General features: G+C 31.6%; 4 protein-coding genes across 6 annotated transcripts; 3 read left to right on the top strand and 1 right to left on the bottom strand.

Moving 5' to 3' along the window:
• Positions 1 to 4,578: 4,578 nt before the first annotated feature.
• On the top strand, positions 4,579 to 6,255 carry LOC107900484 (molybdate transporter 1). The gene has a single exon (XM_016826096.2). The coding sequence runs from the start codon at positions 4,649 to 4,651 to the stop codon at positions 6,032 to 6,034; it is 1,386 nt and encodes a 461-aa protein (XP_016681585.2). The 5' UTR covers positions 4,579 to 4,648; the 3' UTR covers positions 6,035 to 6,255.
• Positions 6,256 to 6,704: 449 nt separating this feature from the next.
• On the top strand, positions 6,705 to 9,709 carry LOC107900485 (lysosomal Pro-X carboxypeptidase). 3 transcript variants are annotated; one of them, XM_016826098.2, is made up of 11 exons: positions 6,705 to 6,846; positions 7,149 to 7,582; positions 7,684 to 7,864; positions 7,942 to 8,075; positions 8,162 to 8,274; positions 8,351 to 8,474; positions 8,564 to 8,719; positions 8,804 to 8,956; positions 9,037 to 9,116; positions 9,192 to 9,241; positions 9,330 to 9,709. In XM_016826098.2, the coding sequence occupies exons 2-11, from the start codon at positions 7,217 to 7,219 to the stop codon at positions 9,449 to 9,451; spliced, it is 1,479 nt and encodes a 492-aa protein (XP_016681587.1). In that variant the 5' UTR covers positions 6,705 to 6,846; positions 7,149 to 7,216; the 3' UTR covers positions 9,452 to 9,709. The 3 variants fall into 3 exon arrangements, with proteins under 3 accessions (XP_016681587.1, XP_040973133.1, XP_016681588.1); XM_041117199.1 differs by having other exon boundaries at positions 6,774 to 6,846; positions 7,530 to 7,582; XM_016826099.2 differs by lacking the exon at positions 6,705 to 6,846 and having other exon boundaries at positions 6,857 to 7,582; positions 9,216 to 9,241.
• Positions 9,710 to 10,935: 1,226 nt separating this feature from the next.
• LOC107899824 (uncharacterized) lies at positions 10,936 to 12,891 on the top strand. Its single transcript, XM_016825576.2, has 3 exons — positions 10,936 to 11,483; positions 12,328 to 12,351; positions 12,436 to 12,891. The coding sequence occupies exons 1-3, from the start codon at positions 11,291 to 11,293 to the stop codon at positions 12,735 to 12,737; spliced, it is 519 nt and encodes a 172-aa protein (XP_016681065.2). The 5' UTR covers positions 10,936 to 11,290; the 3' UTR covers positions 12,738 to 12,891.
• Positions 12,892 to 13,426: 535 nt separating this feature from the next.
• LOC107900486 (two-component response regulator ARR12) lies at positions 13,427 to 16,973 on the bottom strand. The gene is made up of 6 exons (XM_016826100.2): positions 16,340 to 16,973; positions 15,887 to 16,039; positions 15,400 to 15,792; positions 15,234 to 15,310; positions 13,989 to 15,140; positions 13,427 to 13,840 (listed from the first exon to the last, which is right to left on the bottom strand). Exons 1-6 carry the CDS (start codon positions 16,485 to 16,487, stop codon positions 13,766 to 13,768), a joined length of 1,998 nt encoding a protein of 665 aa, XP_016681589.1. The 5' UTR covers positions 16,488 to 16,973; the 3' UTR covers positions 13,427 to 13,765.
• Positions 16,974 to 23,990: the final 7,017 nt, after the last annotated feature.

Raw genomic sequence — 23,990 nt, 5'->3', positions numbered from 1 at the left:
AATCACCCAGAGCATGGTACAGCCGCATCGATTCTTATTTTCAGAAGTGTGGATTCCAGAAATCTCCATATGAGCATACTCTCTACATCAAAGGCAATTATCAAGGAAGATTCATGGTTGTAAGTCTCTACGTTGATGATCTTATTTTCACAGGAAATGATGTGAAGATGTTGAAAGAATTTCAGCACTCAATGATGGCAGAATTTAAGATGACAGATTTGGGAGAACTTCATCATTTTCTTGGCATTGAAGTTCATCAATCCGAGAAAGGAATTTTTATTTCACAAGAGAGCTACGCAAAGGAAGTTCTAAAAAATTCATGATGGAAAATGCGAATCCAGTCTCTACTCCATGCATTACAGGTCTGAAGTTATCTAAAGAGGGTGAAGGAAAGCTTGTCAATTCCACCATATTCAGAAGTTTGGTTGGGAAGTTGATGTATCTGACTTCGACAAGGCCTGATATCGTGTATGCTGTTAGCTTGGTAAGTAGATTCATGGAGAAACCTTACTCCAATCACTGGGAGGCTGCTAAGAGAATATTGAAATATGTGAAGGGAACCATTGATTATGGAATTTTCTATAAAGCTAATACATTAGTTGATCTCATTGGTTATACGGATAGTGATTTAGCAGGAAGCATTGATGATAGCAGAAGCACTTCTGGTTATGTTTTTTACCTTGGAAGTGGTGCAGTTTCATGGAGTTCAAAGAAACAATCAATTGTGGCGCTTTCGACTACAGAAGCTGAATATATCGCTGCATCTTATGCAGGATGTCAATTGATTTGGTTACGTGGAATTTTGGAAAGTCTTAAGCAGAAGCAAAGCAAGTCAACAATTTTGTTTTGTGACAATAGTTCTACTATTTCGGTCACAAAAGATCCAGTTCTTCATAGAAGGACAAAACACATTCGCATTCGATATCACTTCTTGAGGGAACTAGTGAATAATGGTGATGTTCAAGTTGAATATTGCAAGACGGAAGATCAGATGGCTGATATCTTCACAAAGCCTCTAAGTGGACAAGTCTTCAAGAAAAATGTTGAAAGGTTGGGAGTTCAAAGCAAGTTTAATTTAAGGGAGGCATTGTTGGCACATAATTAAATTAACCTTGCACAAATAAATTATGAAAAGTTAGAAGAGTGAAGAGACTTGAATATGAAAAGTGAAAAAACTTGAATATAAATAGTGAAGAGACTTGAAGATGAAAAGTTAAGAGGCTTGAATATGAAAAGATACACACATGCATGAATAGTCACAACTCCTAGCATATAGTGATATAGATGAATAGTCACTTACAACTCCTATATAAAGAGTTGTATGTGATGAAGAATTATTAACTTTGTGTGCTTGAAATAAAAGATTATTTGAAAGAATTTTTTCATACAAAATTTATTTCTCTTCTCCATTATATTCTTTATCATTTTCTTTGTTTTATTTCTCCAAATATTAATCATTCAACTACATCCATAAAGTAGTATTGTTTTTGAATTGCGTTAACAAAAATTGTGTGCATATCTCTCTTTACTTTCTTGATTAATTTCTCTAATCAAACTTGCATCTGAACACCTGTTTAGATAGCAGGTTGAACAAGTGGCAAATTGACTTGTTATTTTAAGTGGTGTCAAAGTAGGCTTCAAGATTCAGTTGAAGACGATCCTAGCATAGATTGCTACTATGGAAGCTAAGAAAGAAGGAAGCCCTATGAGCACCTCTTCACATTGGCTCTTTGAATTATGCCTACTGGAAAACTTGGATAAGATTTTTTATCATGTCTACTTATGAATCTTCATGCGAAGCTGTTGATGAAGGATGGACAAAGCCTAAAGTAGTGTGCTGATAGAGTAACGAAGGCAAAAGAGAAAAAAACAATATATTGCTGAAAAGAAAAAGGCAGCCCAGGCAAACTCAAAAGTCATTTATGTCATTTTTAGTGGGGTTGACATGGAACAGTTCAAGATGATCTCTACTTGTGAAACGACTAAAGAAGCTTGGACCATTTTACAAAACCAACATGAAGGGAATGTTGTTGTCAAGATGTCCAAATTGCAAATTTAGACTACCAGGTTTAAAAATTTTAAAAATGGATGAAGATGAAACTATTTCAGATTTCTATACTAGATTATGGGACATATGTAACGAAGCTTTTTATCTTGGTAAATGCTTCTCCAAGAAGAAACTGGTGAGAAAAGTTTTGAGGTCTCTTCTAGAACGTTTTGCTATTAAGGTCACGACCATCAAAGAAGCTAAGGATATCACCACCCTAAGATTGGATGAGTTGATAGGTTCTTTCAGGACCTTTGAACTAAATCTTAAAGAAGGAAAACATGACAAGTTGAGGATTGAGAAGAATGTTGCCTTCAATGTTCAGTTATCTATCCAGACAAGGAAGCAAACAGGAAAAGTCATTGATAAGATCAAAGAACAAATAGCTTTGCTTTCCAAAAATTTCAGTAAACCTCAAGGAGACTTTGGTGCTATCAACTCTAATAGGAAGTTTCAACCAAAAGAGGATAATGTTCAGAACAAGAAGAGGTTCAATGCTTCAAATGCAAAGGGTATGACCAGGTTTAGTTAGAATGTGCTAATGCCAAGAAGAAGCAGAAGTCCTTACCTATTACCTGTTACGAAAGTGTGTGCCCAAAAATGAATAAACTATATAACATACGTGTTTAAAATTGTAATTTTTTTTTATTTTTTGCGCTTAAAATAAAAAAATTTTATAATTGAATGACTACCTGTCTAATTTACCAATATATTAATGTGTTTAAACCCTTATATTACAATTAAAGGTGTTCTTGGATTAGGTTTAGGTCAGACTTATGCATGGTATTAATTAATACCATGTACAGTTACCCAAGCTCTGATTAACCAGAAATATGGACATTAAATTTTGTCCAAACTCCCAATATTTTTTTATAGAAAACTCGTCAATATTAATAAATGACTAATTTAAATTCATTTAAGCTTACTCATAATAATTTTTATTTAAAAATATAATAATTTTTATTTTTTAAAAAAATATATCTATATACATATATCTTTTACTACCACTATATATTCTTTCTTTTATTAAATCTAAACATACATAAAATATTTTCTAACATTTACATATATTAAATTTTCATATGAAATAAATAACATAATATATAAAATAAAATAAATAGAATAAAATATCATAAACTCAAAAACATGTCCATTCGGGCCAATTTCGGGCTTATAAATTTTGGTGATCGAATTTGGTCTATATTTTAAATAGTCTAATTTTTTTTTGTCAAAATCTATCTTTCAACTTAATATTTTTATTTAAACCTTCTCAAACTTTAAACAAATCTTTAGACTTTAAGCAGATAACTTGACTTCAACTCAACTCAAATATTTATATATTCTGAAATTTTAAATAGATTAGATTGAAGTCAAGTTTTTTCTTTAGATAAACTAATTAGTATTCTTTTATTTGAAAAAATAAAAATTTATATGAATTTTTCTAAAACTTTATATTTGATGAAAAATGTTTTGAGTTATACTTTGATAAAACTTTAGACTATTAAAACGGATTTAATTACAACTCAACTCAAATATTTATATATTCTGAAATTTTAAATAGATTAGATTGAAGTCGAGTTTTTTCTTTAGATAAACTAATTAGTATTCTTTTATTTGAAAAAATAAAAATTTATATGAATTTTTCTAAAACTTTATATTTGATGAAAAATGTTTTGAGTTATACTTTGATAAAACTTTAGACTATTAAAACGGATTTAATTACAACTCAACTCAAATATTTATATATTCTGAAATTTTAAATAGATTAGATTGAAGTCGAGTTTTTTTTTTTAGATAAACTAATTAGTATTCTTTTATTTGAAAAAATAAAAATTTATATGAATTTTTCTAAAAATTTATATTTGATGAAAAATGTTTTGAGTTATACTTTGATAAAACTTTAGACTATTAAAACGGATTTAATTACAACTCAACTCAAATATTTATATATTCTTAAATTTTAAATAGATTAGATTGAAGTCGAGTTTTTTCTTTAGATAAACTAATTAGTATTCTTTTATTTGAAAAAAATAAAAATTTATATGAAATTTTCTAAAACTTTATATTTGATGAAAAATGTTTTGAGTTATACGGATTTAATTACAACTCAACTCAAATATTTATATATTCTTAAATTTTAAATAGATTAGATTAAATTCAATTGGGGGAGTTTTTTCTTTAGGTCAATCAAACAAAGCTGTCTAATATTCTTTTATTGGAAAAGAATAAAAAATTATTTTAATTTTTCTAAAAGTTTATACTTGGATAAAAAAATGTTTTATTTATAAAATTTTATAAATCAGTTATTTTTCACCCCTAGAATTCAATTTATTTACGAATTTTAAACCTCAAACTAAAACGAAAATATAAAATAAAAAGACTTGTCCTTGCATTAAAAGAAACAGAAATGTTAGAGTTGACCTTTGGGATAAATTATTGAGAGAAGCTAAGGTATCTATTTAGGAGATGTTGAGCATCACATATACTTGGCTGCTCATGAACCGAAAGGACAGTCAAAATCTCCGCTTTACAAGCTGGCCTTCATCTATAAAACCCACACATTCCATTCTCAGTCCATACACACTGCCGTATTTCAAAGCCATGGAGTCTCAAAACCCCCAAACATCTGAAAACTTAGACAGCAACCCCACCTCTCCTTCACCGGCTAACTTAGTTCATAAAGTGAAAAGCAACTTAGTTTTTCAATCCAAATGGGCAGAACTGAATGGTGCCATGGGAGACTTAGGCACATATATTCCTATTGTATTGGCCTTGACACTTGCCAAGGACCTTAACTTAGGCACCACATTGATATTCACTGGTGTCTACAACATGGTCACCGGTGTCATATATGGTGTTCCAATGCCCGTCCAACCCATGAAGTCGATAGCAGCGGTAGCTATATCGGATGGTCTGGATTTTAATATCCCGGAAATAATGGCGGCCGGGATTTGTACCGGTGCAATCTTGTTGGTCTTGGGTGCTACAGGGTTGATGCAACTGGTGTACAAACTGATACCTCTATCTGTTGTTAGGGGAATTCAGTTGTCACAAGGCTTGGCATTTGCTATGACTGCCGTTAAGTACATTAGAAAGGTTCAGGATTTTTCGAAATCGAAATCTAAAGAGCATAGGCATTGGGTGGGATTGGATGGACTGATTTTGGCTATTGTGTGCGCTTGTTTCATAATTGTTATCAATGGTGCAGGTGAAGAAAGAAACGAAAGAGAGACTGGTAATGTTGATGATGAGGAAAGGAATATGAGAAGTAAGAGAATCAAGAAAACCATGGCTAATATTCCTTCAGCTTTTATCGTTTTCTTATTAGGCGTAGTTTTGGCTTTCATACGAAAGCCTGCCGTGGTGAAAGACATAAAATTTGGACCTTCTCCAATGGAGATCGTGCAATTCACTAGTCATGCATGGAAACAAGGATTCATCAAGGGAACCATTCCCCAACTGCCATTATCAATTCTGAACTCAGTGATCGCAGTCTGCAAGTTGTCATCAGATCTGTTTCCAGGAAAGGAATTCTCAGCTACTTCGGTTTCAATAACCGTGGGGCTAATGAACTTGGTGGGGTGCTGGTTTGGTGCCATGCCATGCTGCCATGGTGCAGGTGGGTTAGCCGGGCAGTACAAGTTTGGAGGCAGGAGTGGTGGGTGTGTAGCCATTCTAGGTGCAGCCAAGATGGCGCTGGGTTTGGTTTTAGGAACTTCTTTGGTAAGGATTTTGGACTGGTTTCCGGTTGGCATATTGGGTGTTCTACTATTATTTGCAGGGCTTGAGCTAGCAATGACCTGCAGGGATATGAATTCAAAGGGAGAATGTTTTGTAATGTTGATATGCACAGCTGTTTCGCTTGTAGGTTCAAGTGCAGCACTGGGATTTGTTTGTGGAATGGTGGTGCATGTGCTTCTCAAACTAAGGAATTACTCGAGCAGAGACCAATCAGCTTGTACGGTGTTCATCAATGGAGCTCCATAACAACACCATGCTTTTCCAAGTAATGCTTTAAAGAACTGAATAAGTGTACGTTATGGCCTCCATAACAATACCATGCTTCTTGCATATCATGTTTGATTGATATTGTAATTCTACCATTGCATGAAGGGTGTGTTTTTATTTCTCGTAGTTTCCTACATTATGTTTCGTTGTATAAATTATTGGTGTAAATTATTTGATAATTAAAGCCCTCTCTTTCTCTTTTTCTCTCTTTTTTTTAAATTTAAATAATAATTTTTCTGAACTATAAACACCTATTTATCACCATTTTATTTGGCAGTGAGATTCATTTTAAATGTAATACCAACAATTTTGAGTGCATATCCATCTCATACTTTTAGATGATTTTTTTCATGAATTTCTTGCATCTATTGATTGATGAAATCGTCAACATTTTACGAGGTGTTTCTCGACAATTTCTTTCAAAATATAGTAAAAAAGAATATATAATTAAAAGTTAAATTGGTTTATTATATCTTATTTCTAACTCCAAATATTAAAAAAAATGATACACAATACTAACTAGCCTATTTCTAACTCTAAATATTAGAGTTATTACACTTTCTATTTTCATTTTTTGGTTTTGATAATTAAGCTGCCAACTCCTCTAGTGGGTTTTAAAATCAGCTTCCTTCATGTCTACAATATGCTGCAACTACTCATGAATTGAATAGTGTCACAAATTTCACTTGCCCATATTTTGTGAGTGTGATGGTGGACTTATTGGAATCAAAGGCCCCTCCCTACACTTAATTTGGAAATTGACATCCTCTTCTTCTTCTTCCCAATCCCAGGTCTGCATTATGGTTTTTGCTATCATAATTCACATCTCCAAAACTATAACATCTATTTTATTTTATTTTATTTTATTTTTGTATCTGTTTTTTTTTTTCAATGATCTTGTGTGATACTTATTTAATACAATTTTCTTCATTCACATGCTAATCTGGTATTCTTAGCCTCAGCTGACAATTAGCAGCTAGCTGACAAACTTATAGCTGTTCAACTCTAAAGGGTTTATCTATACATGACAACAAAATATCATGGACCTCATCTTTTTAACTTTTTAGCGTCTGGTTTTCTCAACTGTTCTAAGGGTTTAAGCTGTTGTTGAAGCCAAGAAAGTAGCAGCCTTGAACCAGCAAATTTGCTCCGTGTGAGGCAATGGCTCCTTGCCTATCTTTCTTCTTTTTATTCCTCTGTTCTTTTTCTGCAATACCAGCCAATTCTTTGCCAACATTTTTCCCTGGAGCTGCCTATCAGTCTTTGATCAAACAAGCCAAGATTTCAAAACCAAAGCTTCCATTCAAGACTCACTACTTCCCTCAAACTTTGGACCACTTCACTTTCCAGCCCAAGAGCTCCAAATTGTTCTACCAAAAGTATCTAATCAACAGTGATTACTGGCGAAAAGGTGCTCCTATATTTGTCTATACTGGCAATGAAGGAAACATTGAGTGGTTTGCTGCTAATACAGGGTTCATGCTTGACATTGCTCCCAAGTTCAAAGCCCTCCTTGTCTTCATTGAAGTAATGTACCTGATTGGTCTATTGCAACTCTAAAGATGCTTTTTCCTTTTGGGGGGCTTAACTTATAGGAATTGGTTTGTTTTTGTTGGGATTTTTTTCAGCATAGATTTTATGGGAAGTCGATGCCATTTGGGAAAGACTCGTACCAGTCAGCAAAGACCTTGGGGTACTTGAATTCTCAACAAGCCTTAGCTGATTTTGCAGTTCTCATAACCAGCTTGAAGCAGAATGTATCATCTGAAGCTTCCCCTGTTGTGGTTTTCGGTGGGTCTTATGGAGGAAGTAAGTTCAAAACAAACCCTGAAATTCATGGTTCCTTTATATTCACCATTGCTAAAAAAAAGGGTTGTTTCTTCCAGTGCTGGCAGCATGGTTTAGACTTAAATACCCACATATAGCAATTGGTGCATTGGCTTCTTCAGCCCCTATATTACAGTTTGATAAGCTAATCCCATGGTCAAGCTTCTATGATGCTGTTTCCCAGGATTTCAAGGTCCACGTTGTGCTCCTACTTTACATTTCTTTTGTGTTCTTCAAATCTTCCTCTATGGCTATAACTAAACCAACATTGGCATTTAGGATGTAAGCTTGAATTGCTATCAAGTGATAAAGGGGAGCTGGGCAGAACTAGAGGCAATGTCAACTCAGAAACAAGCCTTGGCTGAACTAAGCAAAACTTTCAGAACCTGCAAGTGAGTGATGGAAGTGTTTTATATGATGATGAAGTAATTTAGGTGTAATAATGAGACCACTAATTTGTGTGTTCAGGAGCCTTCATTCGACAGCTTCTGCTCGAGATTGGTTATGGACTGCTTTTGTTTATACAGCCATGGTCAATTATCCAACTAAAGCAGATTTCATGAAGCCATTACCTGCTTATCCTGTGCAGAAGGTAAGTCTTGTAAATAAGTTTTTAACATTTTCAAACATCTCTTGGTTTATTTCGTATTTCGGCATTTATATATGTGTATTTACGTATAGATGTGCAAGATAATCGATAAGATTCCATCAAGGGCGACGAAGCTTAGTCGCGCTTTCACAGCGGCAAGCTTGTATTACAACTATTCTCGTTCAGAAAATTGCTTTAAGATAGAACATGAAGTTGATGGTCATGGCCTTCATGGTTGGGATTGGCAGGTATCTGATATAAAATGTGCCAATATCATATATTGTTTAAGCTAGTCTGATGGATCCCCCTTAATCATCCAAATGGTTATGCAGACATGTACAGAGATGGTTATGCCGATGACTTGTTCTAAGGAGAGCATGTTTCCTCCATCTGGATTCGACTACGAAGAGTTTGCCGAACAATGCCGAATGAAATACGGTGTTTCACCACGACCGCACTGGATCACAACTGAATTTGGTGGTGAAGTGAGTTCTTATTGATTGTTTTCTCTTCTCCTCCATTCTTTTGGTCCCGGTATACGTATTAACGTGCCTTATCGATGCAGAGAATTCAGAAAGTATTGAAGAGATTCGGCAGCAATATCATATTTTCCAATGGAATGCAGGATCCATGGAGCAGAGGAGGGTAAGTTGTTCAGTTTTAGCTTCATAGATCATAAATTCCTTGTCATCAAAGAAACTGATACATAATATTGAACAGCGTGTTGAAAAACATATCATCTAGTATCATTGCTCTTGTCACGGAAAAAGGTATGTCTGAATCATGACAAAAGAATTTTGTGTCTTAAAATTTGTTATGAAGCTAAAAGAAATTAGCCAATTGTTGTTGTGTCAATAGGAGCTCACCATGTTGATTTCCGGTCAGCAACAAAAAAGGATCCAAAGTGGCTTATTCAACTGAGGAAACAAGAAGTTGAGATCATCCAAAAGTGGTTAAATGAGTACTATGCAGATCTTTGACATGAATAAGTTTTTAAGGTTGAGATTTAGGATCAATCAATGGTTGCTGCAAGCATGCATGCATCATCTAATTTGCAGAAATGCTCAGGCTGAAGCCATTTATATGACCAAGCTAAGTTCCCATGAAATGATGGAAGAACTAGTAAAACCATTTACTTGAGTTAGGTTAATTAGATGAAGCAATCCTGGTTTTAAAATTTCCATGTTGGTTTCAGATTTTGATTAAATTTGAGCTGTTTTAGTGTGGGATTCGTTTTATTAAGTTGTGTCATTATAGTTGGTAGCATTTCTGGTTATTTGTTTCAGATCATATATGTTTGGTTGGGTGGAAAAGTAAAGAGATAGGAGAAAGGAAATGAAAAATTGAAAGAAATTTTGGGTGTGCTTAGTTGAGAAAAAAAGTGAATAAAAAAATAAGTCATTTTTTATCTTAATGTATAAAAATTAATGCTTTCAAATTAGATGATAAGAGGAGAGAAAATGAGAAGATGTGCATGTTATTTCAAAATAATACAGTCATGTTATACTGTGTGCTTGGGAGCCCCAAATGATTAAATAAACCAAGATTTTACCATGATTGTAATTTTAGAGAGATGAGAAAGCGAAAGCCTATGGGGTCACTCCTATAACTGGATAACCAGTACTGTTTTCAAATCTTTTATTTTCTTTTGTTTTTCATTTTTCACTTCTGCCTCGAAGAAAAATTATATTTTTCATCCTTTTAGTTTTTTACCCCTTCAATTTTTTATTATTTTATTTTTTTCTTTGTCAAACAAAGTCTTAAAAGTAAATTGTTTTTAAGTTGATCATAATTAAGTTGGGGTCAAAATTAAGATAAAAGATCATTTTCGTGGTTGTTGGATCAATAAGTGTTGAATACAGTGATAAGATACATTTCATTTTATTGGAGAATGTAGACTCAAATTTTAGAGATGACCTTGTCGGAATGGGCAGTCATGAAACCTAAACATAAATCTTTAACGGACATGGTAAACACAAAAAAGATCCATAGTTGTTGGAATGGAGTTGGATCGACTGGTTGGATCTAGAATTGTTCAACAATGTTTTTTGAACCAAACTAGACAGGCCAATTAGATCAATTGGATCGAGAATTGGCTGGCATACCGATCTGGATGAAGGCTTTGAACCGATTGATCCGGGAACTAGTACGAATCAGTTGAACTAAAAAAACATATGTTGAATCGAATGATTGAATTGAAATTTTTAATTTTTTATAATTTTTTAATCAGACTGATTCAACCGGTCGAATCAACGAACTAATAACTTAACCGCGGTCCAGTTGAATTATTTTTTTTTGTTTTTAAAATTTTATAAATATCTTAGTAATTTATTTAATTAAAATTAAACCGACCTGTTGTATAAAAAATGGATGATGCTTTAAAAACATTTACCAATTGTAATGGGGGCGTGATGACACTGACACAGCCATAAATACATGTTGGGTTGTCCCTCATAATCAGTCTCTGAGCCGCCAGCTGATGATGTTCAAGGACAGGATTTCAACTGCTCTGTATCTCTGATTACTTGTAATTTTGTTAAATCCAAGTGTAATCCCATCCAATGATTTCATGGAATTTTTACCTCTACACGGACTTGATGGAATTTTTTAATACTTTTTATCTTTCTTTGCAACGGTGATTCTACCTTAGCCTTGGATTTTGGAACTACTCTTGACACAGTATAAAACAGGAGAATGAAAACATTAAAAAGGCAGTTGGAGCAATAGATTTCATATTTATAGCTCCCAATCAATGAATATCCTTGGTTTAGATCTCACTATTCCATAAACAGTAAAAAGAAAGAACGAGAGATAGAAACATGTCGAGGCGATCAGGGACTTGCTTGAGGCTATGTCTAGTAACGTTTGCTGTAATTTCGGCATTGGCAGTATGTGGACCAGCTCTTTACTGGGGATTCAAAAAAACTCTCAAGTTGGGTCCTTCCAAATCCTCTTGTCCTCCTTGCATCTGTGATTGTCCTCCTCCTCTTTCCCTTGTCAACATTGCCCCTGGTATCCCTCCTTCTTCTTTTTGTGCTTTATTTCATTCTGGGCTGTTGTCAGATTTTGGTTTTGTTTGTTTGTTTGTTGGGATGAGTTTTAAGGAATACCCATTAGGGAAATTGCAAGTCTTGATCTGCTTTTGTTGCTAATTTTGCTTTCTGAGCTTTGGGTAATCTTATGTTACTCTAGTTCTTAACCATTTGAGATTTTGATCTATTGCTGCTGCTATTGCTTGGCCTTTGACTTGCAATAGCAAATAAGCAAACAAAACCAAATTTGGCTTCAGATTTGTGCTTGTTCAATCATATACTAATTATGGAAATCAGAGCCCTAACTATAACTCTATGCCCTTTATTGCCAGGAAGTATTGGGTTTACTTCAAGGGCACTGAAATGGTCTTCAAATTTCTTGAATGGCTATTGAGATAACATATTTGTTGAGCTTGATTAGAGTTGAAATTTAAGAACGACTAAAACTGATAATTTGCAGTGCTGTTGCCCCTTTGTTCTTGCTTTTCTTAATTTATTAACAACAGTCCAGAATACGAACGAACTCGATATTCATCACGAAAAGATACTTCCATTTGACTGCTGAAAATGTTGAAATTCTAGAGCCCGGAGAAAGGCAGAACTTGTTACATTTATATCAATGATATTATGGCTTCTCTTGGGTTTGGACAATATTACCTTTCATGTAGGAATCTGCAGCTTGTTGATTTCCTTATTCTATGTTTGTTCTAGTTTCAGGCGCAATGGTTGTAAAAGTTTGTGTCAATGCGTCTGCTACTAAAAACTTTTGGTTATCCCTGTGAATTACTTAACATGTTTTTTGTGCCTTTGTTCTTCTTTTGTAGGGTTGACCAATCTTTCAATCGCAGGTTAGAGTTTATTCTATCAAAACTCAAATTGGTTTAACTTATTTATTTATAATCATGCATGCATGATATGGATTATGGTGACAGATTGCGGAAGCAATGACCCTGATCTCAAGCAAGAGATGGAGAAGCAATTCCTGGACCTTCTAACAGAGGAGTTGAAGTTGCAAGAGACTGTCGCCGAAGAGCATTCCCGCCATATGAACATCACCTTTGGTGAAGCTAAAAGGGTGGCTTCCCAGTACCAGAAGGAGGCAGAAAAATGTATTGCAGCCATCGAAACATGCGAGGAAGCCAGAGAACGAGCCGAGGCCTCGCTAATCAGGGAGAGCAAAGTAACTACAGTGTGGGAGCAAAGAGCTCGACAAATGGGCTGGGAAGGGGAATAAACTGTTTGTATAATTCATTGTCTAGTAAATCTTGTTAGGGCAAAGAGGCCCCCCAATATGTTTCCCTCCCACCTGTACTTTCAGCTGTTAACTGTGATACTGCTGTGTGGACCTATTACTACTATTATATATCATCTCAGTTTCTTTTGAAGCATAATCACATGCCAATATACAACTCTGGTTCAGGGGTCAGGTTTTGCAGGAGATTGGTGTTGGCTGAGTAATGGTCAGGTTTTTTTTAGAATTTTTACAACTTTTGTAAAAAAAAAAATTAACAATGTTTTGGATGTTTTTGAACTATTTAGAATGATATAAAACTTTGAATATTTAAAAATTCAAACAGGTCTAATTGAAAGGGACTAAATTGTCGATGATCCTGTATGGTAGAGGGATCTCCAGGTATTTATGCTATTTTGCAGAGATCTTAAAAAGATTAAATATCAAACATATCTTTTAGCTGTTGGAATATTGGAAATTTGATATTTGATCATAGCAAGATGAATGGTTTGGTTAAAATATGTTGGTAGTCCCTATAATTTGACAAAATTTGAGATTTAATCTCTATATTTAAAAAGTTAAAATTTACGTTTTTCGGTCAAATTTTGTCAACTTGCCATATTGATTAAGCTATCTTTATATTGACAAAAAATAAGTTGACAAATTTTAAAGAAAACTACCAAAGACAATAATGATTGAACTAAAATTTTTAAATTGAAAAGGTAACTTTTAAAATACAGGAATTATATCTCAAATTCTATAGAAGTAGAGGGGCTAATAGCATATTTTAACCGAATGACTACTCCCAACAAGACATGAGTGAAGCTAACTACTAACTACTATTCCATGTCAAAGTGTAAAAAGGACATGAAAAAGAGGGGCAGAGAATCTCAGTAGAGAAAATGGAGCAACACAGAATAAATTACATAAGGATACAGAGACTCCTATAAAGAGCAGCCTTTTTTACGCCTTTTTCACCGTCTTTTTTTTTTATCTCAGAATCAGCATCAACCACAATCAGCATAACCGTCTCATATACATGACCCGAGGGGGAATGCATCATATCCCAATTCCCCCTCCATCATCCCCGTCTCGTTATATTGCTCCTGCATCACACAATCCAGTCTTTTTAAAGAATTTATGCTCATAACTATATTTCAAACATACAAAAGTAACTTTAACTACAATGGTTAAAAAATATAAACTATCTTACAATGGTTAAAAAATATAAACTATCTTTTTCTCGTGTCATACCGGTTTGATCATGGAACTTGATATAATGTCCAAGGTCTCAAAGTTGTTTTGACTGAATTCATTTTGCGGCTTTCTCTGCTCGAAGAGGAAGTCTTCATTGGACCTCAGTTTTGTGTTGAAAGCTAATTTCCCAGCCTCAAGGTGCTGAACATAAGGAGCACCAGAAACCAGGGAGTCTGCACCAGCAAACGAACTGTTTTCTCCCCACTGTTGCTTTGCTGCATAATCTATATTGTGAATGACATTATTACTTGGACTAATTTGGCACTGCATGTCTCCTCTAGAGTCCTCCAGGCCTGCATTTGCCATGGAAGCAGAAAGATCAATGGGGTTATCACTTAGGTGAGAGCTCCTCCAAGAAATGCTTTCTTGCAAATTGTTAGTATGCAACTGCTCGTGACTAAAAGCTTCACATGTCGACAACGAATTTGACGGGAAACTGGATAATTGAACCGTGTTCTGCCAGTTTTCGTGGCATCTACCATTATCAACAAAATTAGAAAAACCATGAACACCCATGTCAAACGATTCCTGATTTAACGATGCCACACCAAGAGATGATTGGTTTCCAATTGCACCACTATGTTGTGCCTGTTGTGTGTTTGCTTGTAACAATAAAGGGCTGCCTGAGGGTGTAGATAGAGAACTGCTCGAGCTACCAACAGTCATTCTAGCATCTGGGAAGTTTGTGGCAACACCAAAAACATTTGGATTATTAACAGGATTAAGTTCTCCAAAGTGGTTAGCGGACTTATTTTGCGATAGTTGGTTGAGTTCTATTGATGTTGGGATCCCTTGAAACAAAGTTCCATTTTGATTCTGGTTTGCAGGCAACCCAACAGGCTGGATCTTCCCACGACCATTGATGGAATTGCTCAAGGTTTGAGGATGTCCCTGTTGAATCACACCAGAAGAAATCCCACGTAGGTTTAAAGCAGCTGAAGAGTTCAGTCTACCAAACATCCCACTCGGTTGATATGATGATAGTGAAGCACTTGAAAGTCTTCCTGATCCAGTCAATGTACGAAAATCTCCAAAGCCATCCAGTGAACCCATACGCAAGTAAGAGGGATCTTTACCGCCTAATGCAGCAACCATGTTTGCTTGCTGGGTTGCAACACTGCTGAGTCTTTTCAGGTAAAGCCTATATTTCTGCAAAACAACATAAAACAGCAAGCTTAAAGTGGACACAACAAGATGAATCATAAAGCAAAAGGTCGAGAACAATGAGCAAAAGGGGCTTACCTGTAGATGGCTTGCTACATTTTCCCTTGTGAGCCCTTCAACATTCATAAGGTCAAGAATTTTCTTTGGAACAGCCTCTGCATTTAAATAAAAAACAAATTAGAAATGCAATCAAGGAAGATAACTCTATTGGACAATAAGACACAGTAAACAGCAGAAAACTCACTGTCAAGGCCCAAATGATTGACAGCTGCAACGAACTTCCTATGTAGCTCAACAGACCAAACAACTCGAGGCTTCTTCTGGGTTGAAGGGTCATCATTCTCATGTTCATTATCTTCACCATCATCTTCTTCATCTTCATTTTGGTCCTTTCGCTTCTTATTGAATTTTTGGTCCGAACAGCTTGTTGATGTTTGGACAGCTTCTCCGATTCCTCCCGAAGCCTTATCTTGATTCAGAGCATTAACTCGATCCTTAGAATCAGGTTTCTTTCTCCTGACCACATGCTGCCATATGTTTTTGAGTTCCTCAATGCGAACAGGCTTCAATAAGTAGTCACAAGCACCATGGGTAATCCCCTTCATTACAAGCTTGGTATCACTATGAGCTGACAACACTGGAATTCATTGACAGAAAGCATTTTGTTAAATCATTCTAATACAATTCTAATTTATTACCACCAATAATGGAAAAAAAGGGTTAAAGCTTACTGATTACAGGTAGGTCCATTTCAAGCCCAACAAGTTCAAGAAGCTTAAACCCATCCATATCTGGCATGTTAACATCACTGATAACCAAATCATATCTGTTTCTGTTTTCCCTCAACATTTTGAGGGCTGAAATTGCCTGATTTGTTGTAGTAACTGCAAAACAAACGCCATTAATGATTTTGCAAAAAGAAGCCTAAAGTTTCAAGTTTCAACAATGCCGACAGTCAAACGTTCTTGTACAGTACAATTACAAAGATCCAAATTAAATGCACACTTGCAAACCACACCAGACAGATCTTCCCACAATGAAAACAGTATCCAAAAAGTTGACTAATTAACCCGAAATGAAAGACACATCAAGGCAATTTATCAAACATTTTGAGAACAATGATGAAGCTTTGAATCAGACAAAGATTGAATCTTTTGTCAGAAAAAGAAAAAAGGGGGACTGACCTTGATATTGGCATTTAAGAAGCAGAGTACCCAAAACTTTGAGGCAAATAGGATCATCATCCACGGCTAAAACACGCATACCAACTGGAAACCGATCCATGGCTTCATCTTCACGATTGGAACCACCCATTTTCTCCTCCATAGTCATTAATACAACCAAGATACGAAAACAGAACAAAAAAAAAACAGAGATCACAAACCCAAGGTTTTTTTTTTTTCAATATTTTTCAAGTTTAACCACTACTTTTTTAACTTCAAAACAAAACCCAGATAGCTAAAACCCAAAAATAGCAAAGAAAAATAAAAACAAAGTACAAGTAGAAAGATTGAAAGTAAGAGAAAATTGGAAACTAGAACCGTGAGGGCTTTGCAGGTGAAAACTATACAAAGTGACAATGATGTTGATAGCCTAAAGAAGAGTTAAAGATGTTTCAACCCTCCAACAAAACAGATAACTTTTTTCTTTAAAAAAATGTCTGTTCTTTTTCCTTCTTTAAATTTTTGGGTGCAAACAAAGCAATACTCTCTTCCTTTTTCTTTCTTGGTTTGTTTTTTGTTTCACTCTCTTTTTTTCTCTCTCTGTTATGTAATTGTTTTCAGCTTTTCTTGTCAACTGAACAGAGCATCTTTATTTTATTTATTCTTTAAAGAGTAAAAATAAAATAAAATATACTTGGTCCAATAGTTTTAGGTATACCCATTTATTCCTCTCAAATTCGGAGAAATTTTAAAATAAAAACTCCTTCACATATATTTGGTCAACAAATTTTAAATAAAAACACCATTATAGTTTATTGTTATTGTTTCATATTTTGTATTTAATCTTCTGTTTTTATTTTATTACAAATTAATAAGAATTTAATTTTAAATTGAAGTTTTATAAAATTAAATATATTTGATTTTTTTAATAAAAAGTATTTTTATTAAAAATGGAGTATTTTAAACTCATATTTAATTTTGAGATCAATTCATTAAATCATATTTATATAAACTAATTAGTTTTCAATATGCAAAAAATTATAAAATTTGCTCAAAATTCCTTTAAAAACTATAAAAGTTTTCTCAAAATGCAAAAAAAGAATTCCTAAAGTTACCTAAATTTTTAAAAATATTTTTTTTAAAAAAATTATGAATTTTTAAAATTGTTTTGAAGTTTTGGGTACTTATAATTTTTAAAAAAGTTGTAATTTTCAAAAGCATATTATAATTTATCAATTTTTTTATAATTTTTAAAGTTTTTTCCAATTTTTCATTTTTGATGATTTTTTAAATTTTTTCTGATATTTTTGAAATTTTAGGATTTTTTTATTTTTTCTTGGCACGTGGCAATGAATCATTTGCTGGGTTAATTTTTTAACAAAAATTTAGGTTGGAGGAGGATTATAGACTGAAAGTATAAGGAAAAATTGATAAAAAATATTACATTTTTCAAAGTGATAATTTAATTGTAGTATAGGAGCTAAAAGAAGAATTAAGCCAAATATATTTATTACATTTTTTTTCATCCACGAAGTGAGTGTACTTTGGGTCTAAAACATTAAGTTACTTTTCATCTTCACAAACATTAAGTTAAAAGATTTGGGTCTAAAACCAAATACGAGTGACAGTAGATACTCAAACCGGTTTCCCACTCCTACCGCGAGGGAAAATATTCCCGAAACCAAATTGAGTTCTGTTAGAGGATGACGGGTTTAATCGGTAATATAGACTCCTCAACAACAACCTTGCTATTCTCACTGTTTCCGATACATTTTAATCCTCCATCTGCAAGCTCCGGTGGCTTATCAGATCTTCCTATGTCGCAAGCGATTTCAACTGCTGCCCCAGTGAAACAATCGTCTTTTGGCACTCCGCGAATTTACGGGTCGCCTCTTAAATCCATTTTCAATTGTTAATGTCACCTAACTCTATGACTTGATTTTTTTGTCCATGAATGTGTTTGGTAGGAAAGATGAATTTTTAAAAAAAAAAAAACCATGTATTGCTTAATAAAATTAAAAAAGAAAAAGAAAAAAATTTAAAAATAGATAAATTTTTAACCAACATTCACTTCTTTTTCTCTCTCCTCCAACCGTTCTAATTTAGAAGGAAAATTATCATCTTTTTATTTTCTTTCATCTCACTTTTCTTTTTACCCGACCATACTCAAAATTTATTTTCTTTTTATTTTTCTACCCAACCAAACACACCCTAAATAAATAAGTTTATAACTAATTATCGTATATAAGTGAAACAATAGAAGCGGATTTAAAATATTGTCATTTATATTTTCTAAAAATTCATATAATAATATCTAAACCTATTTGTTGAGAGCTTTTTTAATTGCATTTATAGTAATTACCTTAATTCACATACCTCTCAAAATTTGTTTAAGATTTTTCTTAAAGAAAATATAATATCAAATTCATAGATGAACTTTAATTTTATGTGATTTTGTGCATGATTTTTTTTTAATTTGATTCAATTTTTACATATCACTAACAATATTATTGAGTTAGCACCACTTTAAATTAATATATTGCGTACACAAACAATTATATTAACTCAATATGAAAAATAAATGTATGCATTTTTTTTAAATGTATACAATTAAATCAAAATCAAAGTTTCATGTATACATATAGACCACAATTCAAGTTTTATATGTATAACTACACCAAATCAAAGTTCATATATCAAATTACACATTGCACAAAAAAAGTATTTATCAGTCGGACCAGTCCGCTTTGGGTCAAACTTATGTTTATATTTTTTAACCCTGACCCATTTTAATGTTTATAAATAATAAGTATAAAAATAACTCCATATTAATATTTATATATTTTTATAATTAAATTCGAATAAATTATTATTATTTTAAAACAATGAAATTGATCTTGGTGGGTCGAGCTCGAGCATAGAATTTTTTTGAAATCAGGCCCCAGCTCAGCTTAGTATAGTCACATCTACTTTTAATTTTAAGAATGTAGTCCTTTTACTCGTTTAATTTAAAAATTGAAATCTACTTGACAACACTATTAAATAAATTATATTGATTTTGAATATATGATATCAACTAGAAATTTTTTTAATTAGAAATTTAAACATTAAAATGTCACATATTCAAATATAATGAAAATTTGTTAAAAATATTACCAATTAGACTTTAATTTTTAAATAAAAAAATAGAGAGATTAAATTTTTAAAAATAAAAATCAAGGTACTAAATTTCTAAAGTTCGAAGAGTATAAAGACTAATGACATACTTGAAGTAAAGAGATTAAATTTGTACTTTGTAATGATTCAGGTGTAATATATTTGACATTATCAATTGACGTGATTATAATTATACCCTTCTTAAAAAATATTAAAAGAAAAGTGTATTCATCCATTAAAGAGGAAACAACAAATCTCGAACATGAATCATAAAACGGACATAAAAAGTATCAAAAAAGAAAAGAACAAAAAAAGCATTAACTCAATAACAAATCGAAGTTTTAAAAACTTGAAGACCTTATATTCGAATCTCTGGGAGTGTTTTTAATTACAAACATAGTTGTACTTGATTTTCATTATTGAGTAATGATAGCAAAATCATGTATCTAATTATCTTCTTAATCACTATTTAAGCTCATTAATGCTACTCATCATCTCAAAACCCTATTCATATTTAGGCAAGGAAGCTAGGTAGAGTCGACTACCCAATTAGCTAGAAAGTAGAAAGATCATCATCTTTTTGAATATGTTTCTTTTTGTCTAAATGCATTGCATATTTCTCAAATCATCTTTTCATTGCTTTGGCTTTTTCTATATATATATATATTTATATATGTCATTTTCCACGTTGCTTAAATAATTTCATTTTTGTCATGCTTAAGAATGTTTATGTATTATATAAATATATAAAACTTAGAGAATTTTGACCCCAAAAAAAATAAATGAAGGCGATCTATTATGTTCACACATGTGATGCATTTACCGTACATTTTAGGCTGGCTGATTTTGTATAGAGGCAAATTATTGGATTAATTCATGTTATTTCGAATACGGTTAATTTTTTATGGAGTGGTTTTAAGTTTGAGTCGGTTTTAGATTTAAATAATTTTGAGTTTGGGTCATTTTGAATTTAAGTGTTGAATTTTTTTAAGTTATTTTATCTCGGATTAGATCTATTTATGCTTGATTTAATACAAAGATTATGTTGAGTTGGATAATTTTATATTTAAGATATTTAGATATTTTAAATTTAACTATTAAATCAATAGTTCAATTTCTTAATTTAGTTAAATAAATTATTTAACTAGTTTAAATTTATTATAAAATTAATAATAAACATACATAATTTTTGAAATAAATCGTCATAAATTCAAATTAATTAACCTATATTATAAAGCCTTTTGAATGACTAAATAGATGTTATTTAGGTTTTTATTTTTTATTTTACAAAAGATAGTTATTTAGATTATTTTACATTTTCATTATAAATATTTTATTTTTAATAATATTCTTAATCTAAAGTTCGATATTTTTATTGGGGTTAATACTTGGTACATTAGTAGTATATTTTTTTTTATTCCACAAATAATCTTAAAAATTTTGATAAGTCTATTTTTTTTAAGTATTTATTTTTTTAATATTTTATTGTTCTCCATAAGACACTTGTCAATTCCCTAACCCTACTTGTAGAATCTAAAAACTCTATTTTCAATATACCAAAAGGGAGGTCAATAAAAATCATTTTAGGATTTTGATTCAAAAGTTTTATAGATTTTGAAGTCAAATAAAAACAAAATCAAAAGTTTTTGAGATTTTAAAATATATTTCTTTTGAGATTTTTTATTCTACTTTACTTATTAAATTTATTTGCGAATAAAGAGATAAGATATATTATTAAGTGTATTCTTGTATTTGCAATTGGTATATCAAGATTTTATAACATAAGATGAAATTGCATATTTTATAACAATAGATAAATGATATTTACAATTTACAAGCTATAAAATAAAACAATATAATAATTTAGGTTATAAGTATTGTTTTTAATAAAAAAAGTTATACTTAATTTAAGTTTGGGTTATATATTCAAATTCTTTAGAATTTAGATCATTTCAGTTCTGGTCAATTTTTGAGTTTGATCAGTTTTGGATTCAAGCTATTAGTTTTTCATGATCAAATCAAGGTGGGTCAAGTTCAGGCTCGATTGGTCGAGTTACGTTTTTGGTTCGTGTCAAAATTGACATGTCTAATTTATGTATTTATCAATTACATCATTACAGCTTTAATTTAATTTATGAAAAATATGATTTTTTATTACAATATTAGAGAAGGAGATGGGATAATAAAATTTGAATTCGCGTTGTCTAAGTGTAATAGGGAGTTTTAATCACGGCTTGAAATAAGTCTTGAGAAAAAAATAAATAGATATTAACAAGTCTACAAATATTTACTTGAAGTTTTTATTTAGGCAGCAATTGGTATGATAGAAAATGGTTACTTTCCAAGAAATTTAATCAAATGGTAAGCGATTCCAACATTTGGCATGTCAATTTTTATTTACTTCCCTTAAAATCGAACTTTCTTTTGGGAGTTACTTTTCTATGAACATGGCAATGTGTTCTCGTGATTAAAGGTGGGAAAGTTACTTTCCCATGTAGATTAGAAAGTTAAAAAAACATATAAGGACAAAATTAACCTTATTTTATATTAGTTTATGGTATTAATCTATTAATAAAGGTAGAATAAGAAGAAGAAGCTATTACCTCCTTCCTCCTATTTCATTTTTTCAACTACTTCAATGGGTTCTTCGAATGTTTTTTTTTCCTTTGATTTTAATTTTTTTATCCATATTTAATCATCTATATACTATATCGTTTACATATTACATTTATTTTCTATCATTTTATTTCTTTACTTTTTAATATTTATGAATCTTTACGAGTAAAAGGGAAAAAAATTAGGGTTTAGGTTTAGCTTTGAAGCTGATTTGGTTATAACCTTTTGTATAATTTACCTTTGAATTATGGTTTGTTGTATGTAGTTGAGAATTCTACTAGAATAATTTTTGAGAATGAGCAAATGTTTGTAGCCTATTTAGAAGTGGAATAGATAAGACAAGTGATCAATTAAATTTGAAAGCAATTTTGTATTATATTGAAATAAATTATGTTTTTTTTTCAACATCTAAAGCAAATTATGTTACATTGGGGTTTTGAAAAAATGAAAAAATGATCAATTAAATTTCAACATTAATTATTTAATCCAAATATTTGTTAAGAATAAAGTGTATTATAAAAATTAGGGAATAAAATTTGAACTGTGGTTCATATGTATACATGAAGCTTTGATTTTGATTCAATTATACAAATTTAAATAAATAAATACATATATTTATTTTCATATCGGATCAATATAATTGTTCGTATGTAATATATTAACATAAAATGGTATTAATTCAATAATATTGTTAGTGATTTGTAACAATTAATAAGAAAAAGGTATAAGTTCAATTGTACTTATGCATATTTTTATTTTAATATAATGATTAAAGAGGGGTTGTGAGTATTCATGTATCTAAATTCTATATTAATATTGGGTTGGTGTCACGAGTTAACTCTACTCTAACTTGATTATGAAAATGTCAAAAAAGAAAATCAATTTAGATAGGTTTAAATCTTTCAAAGGAACTTGTACTCTTTAGAAATTTAAAATTTAGTTCTTATACTTTAATTTTGAGACATTGAATCTCTGTATTTTTTTCATTTAAAAATATTGGTCCCTCCATCTAATTTTGTCATTAGAGTTAACGATGTCAATGGTAAATAACTTTTTTAGCCTCAACATTTACAACTTTTTGTCAATTTGGTCATTATTGTTTAAAAGTACATAAAAAACTATTCTTTTTTTTCTTCATATTTTAAATAAAAAAATAAAAAATTGAATAATAATAACTCATAAAATAAATAAAATAAAAATGATTTTAAAAATATAAAAAATCTAAAATTCAGCGTTATCTAAATCGGACCTGACCAGTTGGGGTATAAAAAACCAGTTGGCTCGAAAACAAACATGGACTGGTTGAATCGGGTAAAAAATCGATTGAACTGATTTCAAATTAGTTTGACCAATTGGTTCTTGGAATGATTGATCCAACTGGTTTAAAGCAAACAAATTATTAAAATAATTATAAAAACCGATTCAACTATCAATTCAACTAGTGTTTTAGCCTGGTTTAACCAATCTATACTAATTCGTAAATCAACCAAGTTTTTACCTCTCACTAGACTAAAAAATATATTTTAAATATTTTTAAAATATATATTTAAAATTTTATGTTTTTTTAAATATGAAAAAAATTATTTTTTAAAAATAATTTTATGTACTTTTAAAGGGTATGGACCAAATTGACAAAAAAATATAAATATTGAGGGTTAAAAAGTTATTTTATCTTTAGATCATTAACTCTAATGACAAAATGAGACAGAGAGACCAAGATTTTCAAATAGAAAAGTATAGGGGCTCGATATCTCAAAATTAAAATATAGGACTAATTTTTAAATTTAAAAAGAGTATAAGGACCTTTGGTGTATATAAACCAATTGAATATATAAGATAAGATACAACTAAGGATATTTTTGTAATTTACTTAAAAACTAACTTCCCATTTTATCTATAT

This window comes from Gossypium hirsutum, chromosome A07, assembly GCF_007990345.1.
Source record: "Gossypium hirsutum isolate 1008001.06 chromosome A07, Gossypium_hirsutum_v2.1, whole genome shotgun sequence".
Taxonomy (NCBI): domain Eukaryota; kingdom Viridiplantae; phylum Streptophyta; class Magnoliopsida; order Malvales; family Malvaceae; genus Gossypium; species Gossypium hirsutum.
Note: the sequence above shows the minus strand (reverse complement) of the source record. Positions and strands in the feature narration are given on the sequence as shown.

Excerpts from the sequence above, each read along its gene's own strand:
- LOC107900484 (XM_016826096.2), top strand. The coding sequence starts at position 4,649 with ATGGAGTCTCAAAACCCCCAAACATCTGAAAACTTAGACAGCAACCCC.
- LOC107900485 (XM_016826098.2), top strand. The coding sequence starts at position 7,217 with ATGGCTCCTTGCCTATCTTTCTTCTTTTTATTCCTCTGTTCTTTTTCT. Across the intron at positions 7,865-7,941 it reads CGGTGGGTCTTATGGAGGAA|TGCTGGCAGCATGGTTTAGA; the intron begins GTAAGTTCAAAA and ends TGTTTCTTCCAG. Across the intron at positions 8,076-8,161 it reads CTGTTTCCCAGGATTTCAAG|GATGTAAGCTTGAATTGCTA; the intron begins GTCCACGTTGTG and ends ATTGGCATTTAG.
- LOC107899824 (XM_016825576.2), top strand. The coding sequence starts at position 11,291 with ATGTCGAGGCGATCAGGGACTTGCTTGAGGCTATGTCTAGTAACGTTT. Across the intron at positions 11,484-12,327 it reads CCTTGTCAACATTGCCCCTG|GGTTGACCAATCTTTCAATC; the intron begins GTATCCCTCCTT and ends CTTCTTTTGTAG. Across the intron at positions 12,352-12,435 it reads GACCAATCTTTCAATCGCAG|ATTGCGGAAGCAATGACCCT; the intron begins GTTAGAGTTTAT and ends TTATGGTGACAG.
- LOC107900486 (XM_016826100.2), bottom strand. The coding sequence starts at position 16,487 with ATGACTATGGAGGAGAAAATGGGTGGTTCCAATCGTGAAGATGAAGCC. Across the intron at positions 16,040-16,339 it reads TCTTAAATGCCAATATCAAG|TTACTACAACAAATCAGGCA; the intron begins GTCAGTCCCCCT and ends TTTGTTTTGCAG. Across the intron at positions 15,793-15,886 it reads AATGGACCTACCTGTAATCA|TGTTGTCAGCTCATAGTGAT; the intron begins GTAAGCTTTAAC and ends AATGAATTCCAG.